Source organism: Sebastes umbrosus, chromosome 3 (assembly GCF_015220745.1).
Source record: "Sebastes umbrosus isolate fSebUmb1 chromosome 3, fSebUmb1.pri, whole genome shotgun sequence".
In the NCBI taxonomy this organism is placed as follows: Eukaryota; Metazoa; Chordata; class Actinopteri; order Perciformes; family Sebastidae; genus Sebastes; species Sebastes umbrosus.
Window position 1 is genome coordinate 28377474 of NC_051271.1, and position 11685 is coordinate 28389158.

The following is an 11685-nucleotide window of genomic DNA, read 5'->3' on the forward strand; positions in this document are numbered from 1 at the left end:
TGATCTGACTGATAACCTGAGCTGTAGTTCTCTTCAGGTCAAGTCACTAATAGAGTCCACTTCCTCCGGTCTAAAACACAGTCACACACTTCTGGTTGGTGTGTATCACAGTGAGCCCTCTGCTGGTGCTGTTGCACTGAATTCACTATTTGACACTTGATCCCAAAGGTGTAATTTACTAGTCAAAAGAACATTTCAGATATCCACTTCCTATCCATAATTGTCATTTCAGATATCCACAACATATTTTTTACCAGGAAACCCAACAGGGATAGCAACACTAACTCTATTCTACAACATGGTTTTTCAACCAGCAGTCATGGCATTATTGACAACTATAGAATAAAGCTCTGTCTGTCATGACGGTTAGTACTACTGACTTTACACTGTCTCTCTTTACAGCCATCTGACGGCAGCAGGTATCCGTTCCGTTATGCAGATCTGCTTAATTTTGTGCCACCAACATCAGACTGTTGTAAAATAACCACAGAACACCGTATGTACATTATGTATACATCAAACTTGCTGTTTTGATTAAATATTCGACACAGTTTCTTCAGCAAATCAAAAGGCGTGTTTTCCAAACAGTCAGTGCCTAATGACGGGGAGAGATCTCATAATTATTAGTTCATTCTGAGCCCACCCCAAGTCATAGTATAGTATATCGAAACAAGCTCACAAGCCCCTGTCTGAGCGCCGCTGTGTTGAAATTTCATTTTCACAACTATTCTTTTTTCTCTTATACCCTCTCAAAAAGATTTGAATGCATACAGTACACCAGACACAAAGCTATATTCAGGGATCTTTATTTCTCAACCACTCACACAATGGGAGATTAGTAATACATTAATTTGGAATGTTCTATTTTAGTTATATTTAACAAAGATTTTCCTCAACAGTCAAATTTACACTTCAGAACCAAAGACTCACTTCAAAATATAACTCACTATTCAAACGTCCAAAAGATTCGACACTCTTGGTTACAAACATATGAAGTGCATGAACCAATCTAATAAAGTGACTTGAATCCTAGACTAACTTAAAGGGCCTTAAAACTGTACAGTATCAGTTCAGTACATAAACAACTGTTGTGCTAGCTCTTCTGTTAATACAAAAATAAAACAAAACAAACAAAACCACATACAGCTAGTTCAGATAGCACATGAAACGTTTGGTACATTAATATCAAGTGAAATGGTGCAGTATGTCTCAATATACTCACTGCATTCTATCTTTGCGCTAAGGTGGCGACCATCAACCCCATACAGCACTACACAATGAAAATAAACATTATTTTTGGTAACATGTACACACATTAAATGTGTACAAAAATATATCTCTGCAAGATGAACTTACGCTTTCAGAAAAGATTAACCTTGCAGTGATCTCATGAATACTCAGCACATGTGGATAAAATATGTAAACAACAATTTACCTGAATTATATACAATTATATTATTAGATAGATAGATAGATAGATAGATAGATAGATAGATAGATAGATAGATGGCAACTTTATTGATCCCGAGGGAAATTCAAGTTTCAAGCATCACAGTTCCATAGTGAAAAACTTGTTAGTAAAAAGTCAGTAAAAAAGTTAGTAGTGCAAAGGAGATGAAGAAAACTGTTAAAACTGAATATAGTGTAGGGTAACAGCTGTGATACACGACTATTAAAAAAGTGAATAAAGTGCAGAAGAGACTGTTAAAAATTAGTATAGTGCAGGGTAACTCCAGTAGCTTAGTCTATGAAAGTGCACTGTGTGCATTATTATCTGCACTGTGTGCACTATTGTACATCTTTCGATCGTTTTGTACAGAAATTACATTTTAAGCGTATTTACCCACACTGAAAACAGCAAACGCCCCACAGGACCACAGATTAACAGGTTGCACCATTGACTGATTTGATAAAACTGTTTTTTTCCCCCAGGCCATCAGACTTTTAAATAGATAATTCATAAGACACCTTCTCACACAAAAATATATCTTATACTGTATATACTGTTTATGTTCTTAATGTATATGTTCTTAATATGCCCTTGTGCAAAGTATTTCCTTTTATAATTGTAATATAACTTATTATTTTAATGGAGCTTCCCAGCAAAAAGCATTTCACACGATTGTACCTGTATAGGACAGATATTGAGAGGACGGATGGTGATTTTGTAATGGGTTATGTATGAATAATTGTGATGTGTGTTGTTTTTTTGTCTGATGGGTCTTACTTGTCTGTCTGTCTCTATGGTAACAGTATATCTATTGTATGTGTACTTTTTCTCAAACTGAGCTGCCTATGGATGCAAAATGAATTTCAGTGCAAACTGACAATAAAGTTGTATCTTATCATATAACATGACAATAAACATCTTGAATCTTGAATCTAAGCAGTCACCTGAGCCACACTGGAGCTGCTCCTGCCAAGATGAGTAACCTGGCAACACCAAACAAACAAACACACAGCCTGCTCTGCTTCAGGACTTTGAAAACGTGCATCTCTGGTGCTACTTTTTATTTACTCCAAAATCTGCTTAAATTGGCTGATGAGTTTTGTTTTTTTTCAGTATAGTAGCCTAATTTAATTGTGAAAAACAATGAGTTCTGAGGTGTTAGTGTCGAGGTACCAGTATGACAGCAGAGTTGTGGCTCAGGGGCTCCAGGAGAAACAGCCGCCTGTCCAGCCGGATGTCCCGCAGCCGTCCTCGGGCTCAGCCACAGCCGGCTACCGCTCCGCTAAATACTCCCCGGATGAATGGTTCTCCAGCTACCACACCATCCTGCAACAGGCCGGCACCGAAAGCCTCCAGGCCCGGAGCATCCAGGCAGACTCCAAGACTCTGTACCAGGACACCGAGGCGGACACTGTGAAGACCCAGGCCGAGGGGACACGTCTCCTGGGACAGAGACTACAAGAGGTCTACTACTGGAAGTTTGAGCTGCAGCGGCACATCGAGCTGCTGCAAGCCGACACCGAGGCTCTGATGGCGCTGAAGAGGAGGCTGGAGAAGGCGCTGGACGCCACCGAGACTCCGTACGCCATCGCCACCGATAACCTCACCTGCAGGGCCCGCAGACTGGGACCAGACCTGGTCCGAGACTCTGTGGAGGAGGAGCTGGTTAAGGTGACCTTTGACTTTATCATAAAGTTGATGTGCTATATATACTTTTGCATGAAAGAAAAAGCATAAAGATAGATATGCAATGTGAAATCCAAGCAATATGGCAATAATATATCAAAGTTAATAATAGGAAAGTGTAGTAATAATAGCTTAATTCCTAGTTAAAGGTCCCATTTTGTGTGAGATTTTCAGGTCTTTCACATTATAAAGCAGGTTTAAGTGTTATATAAATACTGTTAAACTATCAAAACGCTCAATATACAGAGAAATACACACAGCCCGTGTTCAGAAATTGTGCGTTTGAAACAAGCCGTTTGGATTTCTGTCCATTTGTGATGTCACAAATATACAATATTTAGACCATTACATGGTTTTAAATGTAAATATTATATTTATATCTATTTATTTCCTGTTGCTGTGTATGTAAATGACATCAGCTGACAGGAAGTAAACATGGACCCAAACTGTTGCCTAGCAACGCAATTCCGTTGCAATGCCATTGCAATTCTGTTGAAATGCGCTAAAACGGAGCGTCTCAGACAGAGGGTAAATACAGGTATATTCAGGCAGACAGCATGAGGAAAATAAAGTCTTTTTTGAACATTACAACATGTAAACATTTACTAGTAGAAACCCAAAATAAAAGTATGAGCCTGAAAATGAGCATGATATTGGACCTTTAAAAGGACAAATATAGGACATATGCTATAGCAAATAGGCCTATATTCCCAGAATAAATTTAATTTATACTTGGCCTACTGTATGTATGTTAACAATAATGACTACTTGATCCTCTTTAGGCTAATGGGATACTTTGGGAATGTACACTACTTATTGGGATCTAAAATTTTGCATGAAAAAAAAATCTGAAAGATAAATATGCAATGTGAAATCTAAGCAATATGGCAATAATATATCAAAGTTAATAATAGTAAAGTGTAGTAATAATATCATAATTCCTAGTTAAAAGGACAAATATAGGACATAAGCTGTAGCAAATAGGCCTATTTTTCCCAGAATAGATTAAATTGATCCTCTTTGGGCTAATGGGATACTTTGGGAATGAACACTACTTATTGGGACCTACTTTTTCAAATTAAAATAATAGATCTGCAACAATTAGTCAATTAATAGATTGGATGGTCAAGGGAAAATTATTATTTGAACAATTTTGATAATCGATTAATCATTTCAAGTCCATATTCGTGTAAAAATGCAAACTATTTGATAACTCCAGCTTCTAAAACGTGATAATTTGCTGCTTTTCTTTTTCTTAAATTATATTAAATTGAATATATTTGGTTTTTGGCCTGCAGGTTGGACAAAACAAGCCATTTGATGATATCACCTTGGGCTTTTTTCTTTTTTTTTCTGATGTTTTATCAACCAAATTGTTGATGGATTAATCAAGAAAATAATCTGTTCATAAATCGCTGATGAAAATAATCTTTAGCTGCAGTTCTATAAAATAATAATGTAGTCCTTTACATATTTACTTATTCTTTTAATATTACATATTCTTAGGGATCAGTTGTCTCATCAGTGTAACAGTAAAACAGCACCAGCAGAGGGCTCACTGTGACACACACTAACCTGAAGTGTGACTGTGGGTTTTTTGTAGGAAGTGGACTTGATCAGGAGCGTCCAGGCTCTTCTGAAGAGAACTATAGCTCAGGTCGTCAGTCAGATCAAGTGAGTGTCAAAATCCTGAAAACAACCTGACATGCAAACTCATGTACAAAATGTCTTCTTTGATCGTCCTACTTCAGAGAACTGAGTTATCGTCCTTCGGTTTGTGTCTTTGTGTGTGTGTCAGGATGAACAGAGATGCCAAGCAGACGTTAGAGATGGACTGGTCTGATAAGTACCAGGCCTACAACTTTGATGACCACGGCGGAAGACACAGTAACATGAGCCCAGATACGAAGCACTACCCCAGCTCAGCCACCATGCAGGACCAGTGAGTCTTTGCGTGTGTCAGCGTGTAACATCATTTTCAAAACTTTGAAAGACATAAAATGAGAAATAACGTAACATAACTTAACACATAAGTTTTATACAATTTGTCTTCTGGTCTGCTGCAGGGTGTCTAACTGCACATCGTGGACAAAGTTTACACAGGACAACCTGTGCAAGGCCTTGCAGGAAGAACAGGCCACCCACAGTCTCAGGTCAGAGCGCACTGTGTTGACTGTTATCAGGCCATTAAAAGGTACAGTGTGTAGGATATAGGGGCATCTGGTGGTAAGGTTGCAGACTGCAACCGACTTGCAATCCCTTTTAAGACTGCGGTAACATGAGCCGTCAAGTGCACAACCGTGGTAACGACCTTCACCTCGCTCAGAGGCCATCTATACCATAATAACACTACTTTAGGAGTAATGTAAGTCAGACAGCAGCTGGCGGTACCACAGTTTTGCACTCTGTGGCTCACGTTACCGCAGTTTCACAAGTGTGCCGGAGAACTAAAGTGGCCTTCCGGGAACTTAAAAACGTAAAAGACTCTTAAAAGAGCCAGTTTGTCTGGGAACAGTAGAAACATGGCGGAGCAACATGGCGGACTCCATGAAGAAGAACCGCTCACTATGTAGATATGAAGGGCTCATTCTAAGCTAACGAAAACACAACGATTCTTAGTTTCAGGTGATTATACACTAATGAAACATAGTTATGATTATTATATTTTATTTCTGCTAAAAGATCCCCCAAAATGTTACACACTGTTCCTTTAAATAGGCGTTATCAGTCGCTATAAGCACCATAGATGTGGGTCATTAGGGACCTACTGCGTGGTAAAAGTGAAACTTAAAAGCAACGTGTTCTAGCAGTAGGCCCCTATTGATCCACATCTATGGTGCTTATAGCGACCGATAACGCCTATTTAATAGCCTGGTGGTTCAGACGTGTTTAAGCTCTGCGTGATGGAGGCTACTGTAAAGGAGACAATGTGACACATTATTTAAAGTTCTCAGTAAGCATAGCGATGCTGTTTGTGTGCGTCAGACTGCTGGTGGAGCAAGTGCTGCAGGACACCACTGACGATATGAGAGTCCAGTGCTCCAGTGTGGACCGAGCCTTCAGCCAACGCTGCGGGGAGCTGATAGAGGCCAAGGCCCAGCTGGAGATGAAGCACACACAGGTAGACAAGCAGAGCGACAAATAGACCGACAGAGTGGCTGATTGATTGGCTACTTTAATATCTATTGTATGATCGTGTGTGTGTAGATCTTGGAGCAGATTGGGGCCCAGGAGAGGAACATTGTGGCTCTACGGCAGGCCATCCACAACAAAGAGGCTCCACTGAGAGTAGCTCAGTCCAGACTTTACCTCCGCTCCCTCAGGCCCAACATGGAGCTCTGCAGAGATGTGCCCCAGTTCAGGTACACACACACACACACACACACACACACACACACACACTACCTCAACTTATTGTATTGCTCTATCTCCTTATTTACTTAATTACTCTCTTCATTTTGTTTGTTTCCTGCGTGTGCAGTTTGGAAGGGGAGGTGAGGCAGATTGATGCCACTGTGGCGTCTCTGAAGCAGCAGCTGAGTGAGGCCAGAGGCTCTCTGTCCCACCTGGAAGAGTCACGCATCACCCTCGAGAAGGACATTAACTGTAAAACAAACACACTGTTCATCGAGAGAGAAAAGTGCATCACTCACCGTAAACGGTACCCGACGGTCTACACGCTGTCAGGATACTGAAGTCGACAGCTCTGAGTGTTTGTGTGGAATTCGCTTTGATTTTGCTATTTCTCTCCGTTTATATTCCTGGATTGTTTCGTCTCTTTGTTGTGCTGTGTTGTAAGGATCAGTGAGATATTGTGTCGTCAAGAAAGCCTGAAAACTCTTTATGTACTGTATGTATGTGCTGAAATAATTTTCATATACCCCTTCATGTAATGCAGAAACTACTACTGTGTTGCTCAGGTTCATTAAAATAAGAGTTATCCGGAAGACTAATTTGTTTAGTAAATATAATACACGGGAATTTCATTTTAAATACAGATACAGTCCAAATATGCTGTTTATTGTAAATGTAAATGGCAGAAAGATTTTGCTGTCACTTTTTAATTAACAATAAGGTGTAATATACAATATGAACAGGGTTAGAGGCGGTGGTTGAAGCCGCACTCCGAGAAAGAAAAGAAAAATGAAGGAATATTCATGATCAACATCACAAATTTACATCAACATGAGAGTGGGCAAATATGCTTGCTTTATGCAAATGTATGTAAACTGGAAAAACAAAGTTCGGAAACTTGTGTTTGGTCGATTATTTCTCTGTTGTTCCAATGCTAATGGTCATTGTATTTTACATCGCTGGAAAGCCTGTTTATTTACCTTCGCAATGATGTCCAACTTGTAAGGATCATGCATTTGTGGGATGAGCAGCACAGCTGATTATCTGGGTAGTGCCCAAGAAAAATTTGCCAAAATGCTCCGTCAATGGTAAACAGTGTATTTTCCTGTTGGTATTGACTCTTGTTTTGAGTTGTTTGGTGGATTGGATGATTGAACTCTCTATCAGTAACAAGGAACAAACAAGACATATTGGCTATTTTACACTTTATTCATTTAATACACCGTCAGGAGCCTCAGTAGCTTCAATGATGACAAGCCTTGTTTTGCCAGTGAGGGAGATGCCGCCCCACACCATGACACTGCCCCCACCAAAAGCTGTTACTCCATCAGTGCAACAATCAGCATAGCGTTCTCCACGTCGTCTCCATACTTTGACCCTGCCATCCACCTTTCACAGACAGAACCTGGACTCATCACTGAACATGACATTCCCCCACATGTTCGGGTTCCATTGTCTGTGTTGTCGACACCAGCCCAAACGGGCCTGACGGTGAAGGGCAGTCATTGCAGGCTTCCTGGTAGCCTTATGAGAATACACTGTTTACCATTGGCAGAGCATTTTGGCAAATTTTTCTTAGGCGCTACCCACATAATCAGCTGTGCTGCTCATCCCACAAATGCATGATCCTTACAAGTTGGACATCATTGCGAAGGTAAATAAACAGGCTTTCCAACGATGTAAAATACAATGCCAATTAGCATGGTAACAACAGAGAAATAATCCACCAAACACAAGTTTACGAACTTGGTTTTTCCAGTATATATATTTACTTTTGAAAATCTATTAATAAACACAAAACAATGACAAATATTGTCCAGAAACCCTCACAGGTACTGCATTTAGCATAAAATATATACTCAAATCATAACATGGCAAACTGCAGCCCAACAGGCAACAACAGCTGTCAGTGTGTCAGTGTGCTGACTTGACTATGACTTGCCCCAAACTGCATGTGATTATCATAAAGTGGGCATGTCTGTAAAGGGGAGACTCGTGGGTACCCATAGAACCCATTTTCATTCACATATCTTGAGGTCAGAGGTCAAGGAACCCTTTTGAAACAATATATTTTATAATCTAAAAGACAAAGTAACAAAAGCCTATTCTAAATCTAATATGCATACTTTTATGACACTTACTGAGCATTTCATAGTTTCAAGGGATTAGTTGATTTATCGATCACCCATCGACAGAAAATTAAAAGTCAGCTATTTGGATAATTGATTCAATGCAAAAATGCTTGAAAATGTGAGGATTTTCTGCACCTCCTTGTCTAACATGATATTAAATTGAATGTCTTTGACAGTGGTGGAATGTAACTAAGTACATTTACTCAAGTACTGTTATTAAGTACAGTTATGAGGTACTTGTACTTTACTTGAGTATTTATATTTTATGTTACTTTATGCTTTTACTCCACTCCATTTTGAAAGCAAATATTGTACTTTTTACTCCACTGAATTTATTTGACAACTTTAGCTTCTAGTTACTCTGCATATTCAGATTACTAATAGAAAATCCCCAATAAATCAACTAATACTTATGATGTATTATCACAGGTTAAGTTACCCTGCAGTATATAAAGCACTTAAACTTAGCTCCACCTTTTCCAGCTGCAACACTGAGGTGATGTAGGCATCACTAATTATAATTCAATAATATAATATACGTGGGAGCTATTTATTTGTTGTTAGTATTTAGTTGTTGTTCTACTAATAATAAGTAGTATTGTTTGATTTATTATTCTATATGATTACTTTATTTAGATGTGATTTTTGTAAGTTATTTGTTCAGTTTAATTATTTTCTTGTTTAGTATATTTAGTTGTTTTTTTTTATTTTAATAAAGAGTGATGTCTACATACTGACAGAGAAGAGGAATCTAATGTCTGACACCAGAATAACTTCAGATGTTTTCATTGGTTAATTGTCATTATTTTATTGTCGGGGGAAAAAAACTATAAAAATGAAGTAAATTTGATTCAAACTATTTCATTGACACAATGAAAAGAAAGTGAAAATAATTTACTGCTCTCTCTCACAAGTCCCTCGACTTTATGGAAGTGCAATACGACAGTAAACTGCTGGAGTGCTCTTTTAACTTGTGTATACGACATGCAGCCTCTCTGTATTCTGAATAAGTTTCTTAGTCAAACTGGTGAATTTATGTCGTAGTTTGCTAAGTTTGCTCACGTCTTTTGTGACATACATGTCAAAGTTGTGAAGAGGTTTTATTCCTTTGTTTGTGTTTTGCCTCTTTTCTTAAATTATTGAGTGTTGAGCTCGATCCAAGATAGCAGCACCCTTACTAAATAAATGTCATTGTTAAGTTTGTGACCTCCTGGATCACCTGGTGACAGAATGACTGCTTACAGAATTGTCAAAGCAATTTCAAGCTACAGTATCATTATACAGTATATGAGACTCAACTATGATTTACTCCACTAGAGTGAGCTCTTGAGCCTCAATATCTCTGATCTCTCATTACAGTCAGCTGTCTTTCACCACAAAAGCAGCATAAAATTCCAGTGTAGGAATAATTTACTTGTAAATGTAAATTCTAAAATCATTAAGATGTTACAGTAAGTTTTATATTTGTGGTATTGATAGTGATGTGACAGATATTGATATGTATATGAAAAGAGCTTTAAAGACCAGCTATCTGTTCTAATCCTGAAACACATCTGTCATGTCTTGTCACTGCTGAGCTTCTCAGACCTACAAATATAGAAGAGGGTAAAGATTAACACAGTATTCAGACAACACAGAAACACAACCCTACTGTACATACTCAAAAGAAGGAGCTGCTTGACTTTGAAAGACATTTCTGCCATTTCTATAAATTACATAAGTCACTGTTTTAGGTTCAGTTTCATTAAGTGTTAAAGGGACTGTTTGTAACTTTTTAAGCGTATAAATGTAGCGGGTCGTCACACATGCGCGCTCGCATATGCGCGTTCGTGTGTAGTCGCTGTACCCTCCTCCTCTGCCTGCTCGCCTTCACTCAGACAGCTCAGCTCGCTCCACCTCTAGACATGAACGCGCGCTCACTCCACACTGCAGAAGAGTTAGTTTAGCTCTGAGAATATCTAGTGAATGTACAGGGGACGTTTGTGCAGAAATAACTGCTGCAGCTCCTCCAGACCAACAGAGGCTTTCCATGTCTTGTGAAGTGACGGAGCTGTGCAGAGAGTTACGTTGTCTTCTCGTTACCGACCGGGTGCCGGTGTCTCCTCTGCTCTCTCCGGCTGCGGGCGGAGAGAGCAGGGAGACATGCTGGAGAGCCCTGCTGCCTCAACCTGCACTTAGGCAGGAAAAGTCAACACTAGGATCAGATCTAAATCATGTTCATGGAGAGACCTTCGTCTGGTCAGCTAACATTACTGCCAAGCAGCTGAAAGTGATATTGTGGTTTTAGCTGACGTGTGTCGCCTCACTGTTTTGAGCGACGCTCGTTCAGGTATATTGAGAGCGAGCAAGTGCGAGCCCGACACTGACTTTCGTTGATTTCACGGCCACAGGTGTCGCTGTTAAGAAGCATTTCTGAAAGTTACAAATAGTCCCTTTAAAGCTGCAGTCGGTATCTTTGAGCAATATGATAAAAAAGTTATTTTTATAAAACTGTCAAAATATCCTGACCGTAGTGCATGAGACAGATAACCTGTGAAAAAAGCATGTTCCTCTGCCTCCTCCTGTGCTGCTATAATGACATTTGTAAGGTTTCACCGCGCCCCCCAAAAAACAACCAATCAGAGCCAAGTTTCTACGGCTACATCCACACTAATACGTTTTTGTTTTAAAACAGCGTTTTAAAGTGAAAACAATCTCCGTCCAGACGAGCATTTAAGGGCCGTTTCAGAATTAATCTCCGTCCATACTACCACGCTTGAAAAATGCATATCACATAACCACTCACGTACACTGGGCATATGCGTGCCGGCTGTTCAGTTGCAGAAAATACTACGAAGGAAGAAAAGCAATGGCGAAAAGTAAGACTAGAGATTTCTTTGCTTGGACGGATGACGAGGTGGAGCTGTTTCTGAAAGTAACACACGAGTGTAAGGCTGATGTTGTTTGTTTTCTGCTGGAATAGGTTTGGGTGATGGGGCATGACGAATCAGGGAAAGACACGTCATTATTGATAAGACCCAATCAAGAAGTGAACGTGGGTGTCTGCATCATCGTTTTTAAGGG

General features: G+C 39.5%; 1 protein-coding gene and 1 long non-coding RNA gene across 2 annotated transcripts; one reads left to right on the plus strand and one right to left on the minus strand.

Moving 5' to 3' along the window:
* Positions 1 to 4: 4 nt before the first annotated feature.
* Positions 5 to 2029, minus strand: LOC119485796. Its single transcript, XR_005206371.1, has 3 exons — positions 1357 to 2029; positions 1223 to 1270; positions 5 to 441 (listed from the first exon to the last, which is right to left on the minus strand). It is a non-coding gene; the product is annotated as an uncharacterized LOC119485796 (long non-coding RNA).
* Positions 2030 to 2431: 402 nt separating this feature from the next.
* On the plus strand, positions 2432 to 7085 carry tekt4 (tektin 4). The gene is made up of 7 exons (XM_037762356.1): positions 2432 to 3121; positions 4740 to 4810; positions 4935 to 5078; positions 5203 to 5289; positions 6122 to 6257; positions 6344 to 6498; positions 6618 to 7085. The coding sequence occupies exons 1-7, from the start codon at positions 2594 to 2596 to the stop codon at positions 6829 to 6831; spliced, it is 1335 nt and encodes a 444-aa protein (XP_037618284.1). The 5' UTR covers positions 2432 to 2593; the 3' UTR covers positions 6832 to 7085.
* The last annotated feature ends 4600 nt before the right edge of the window (positions 7086 to 11685 follow it).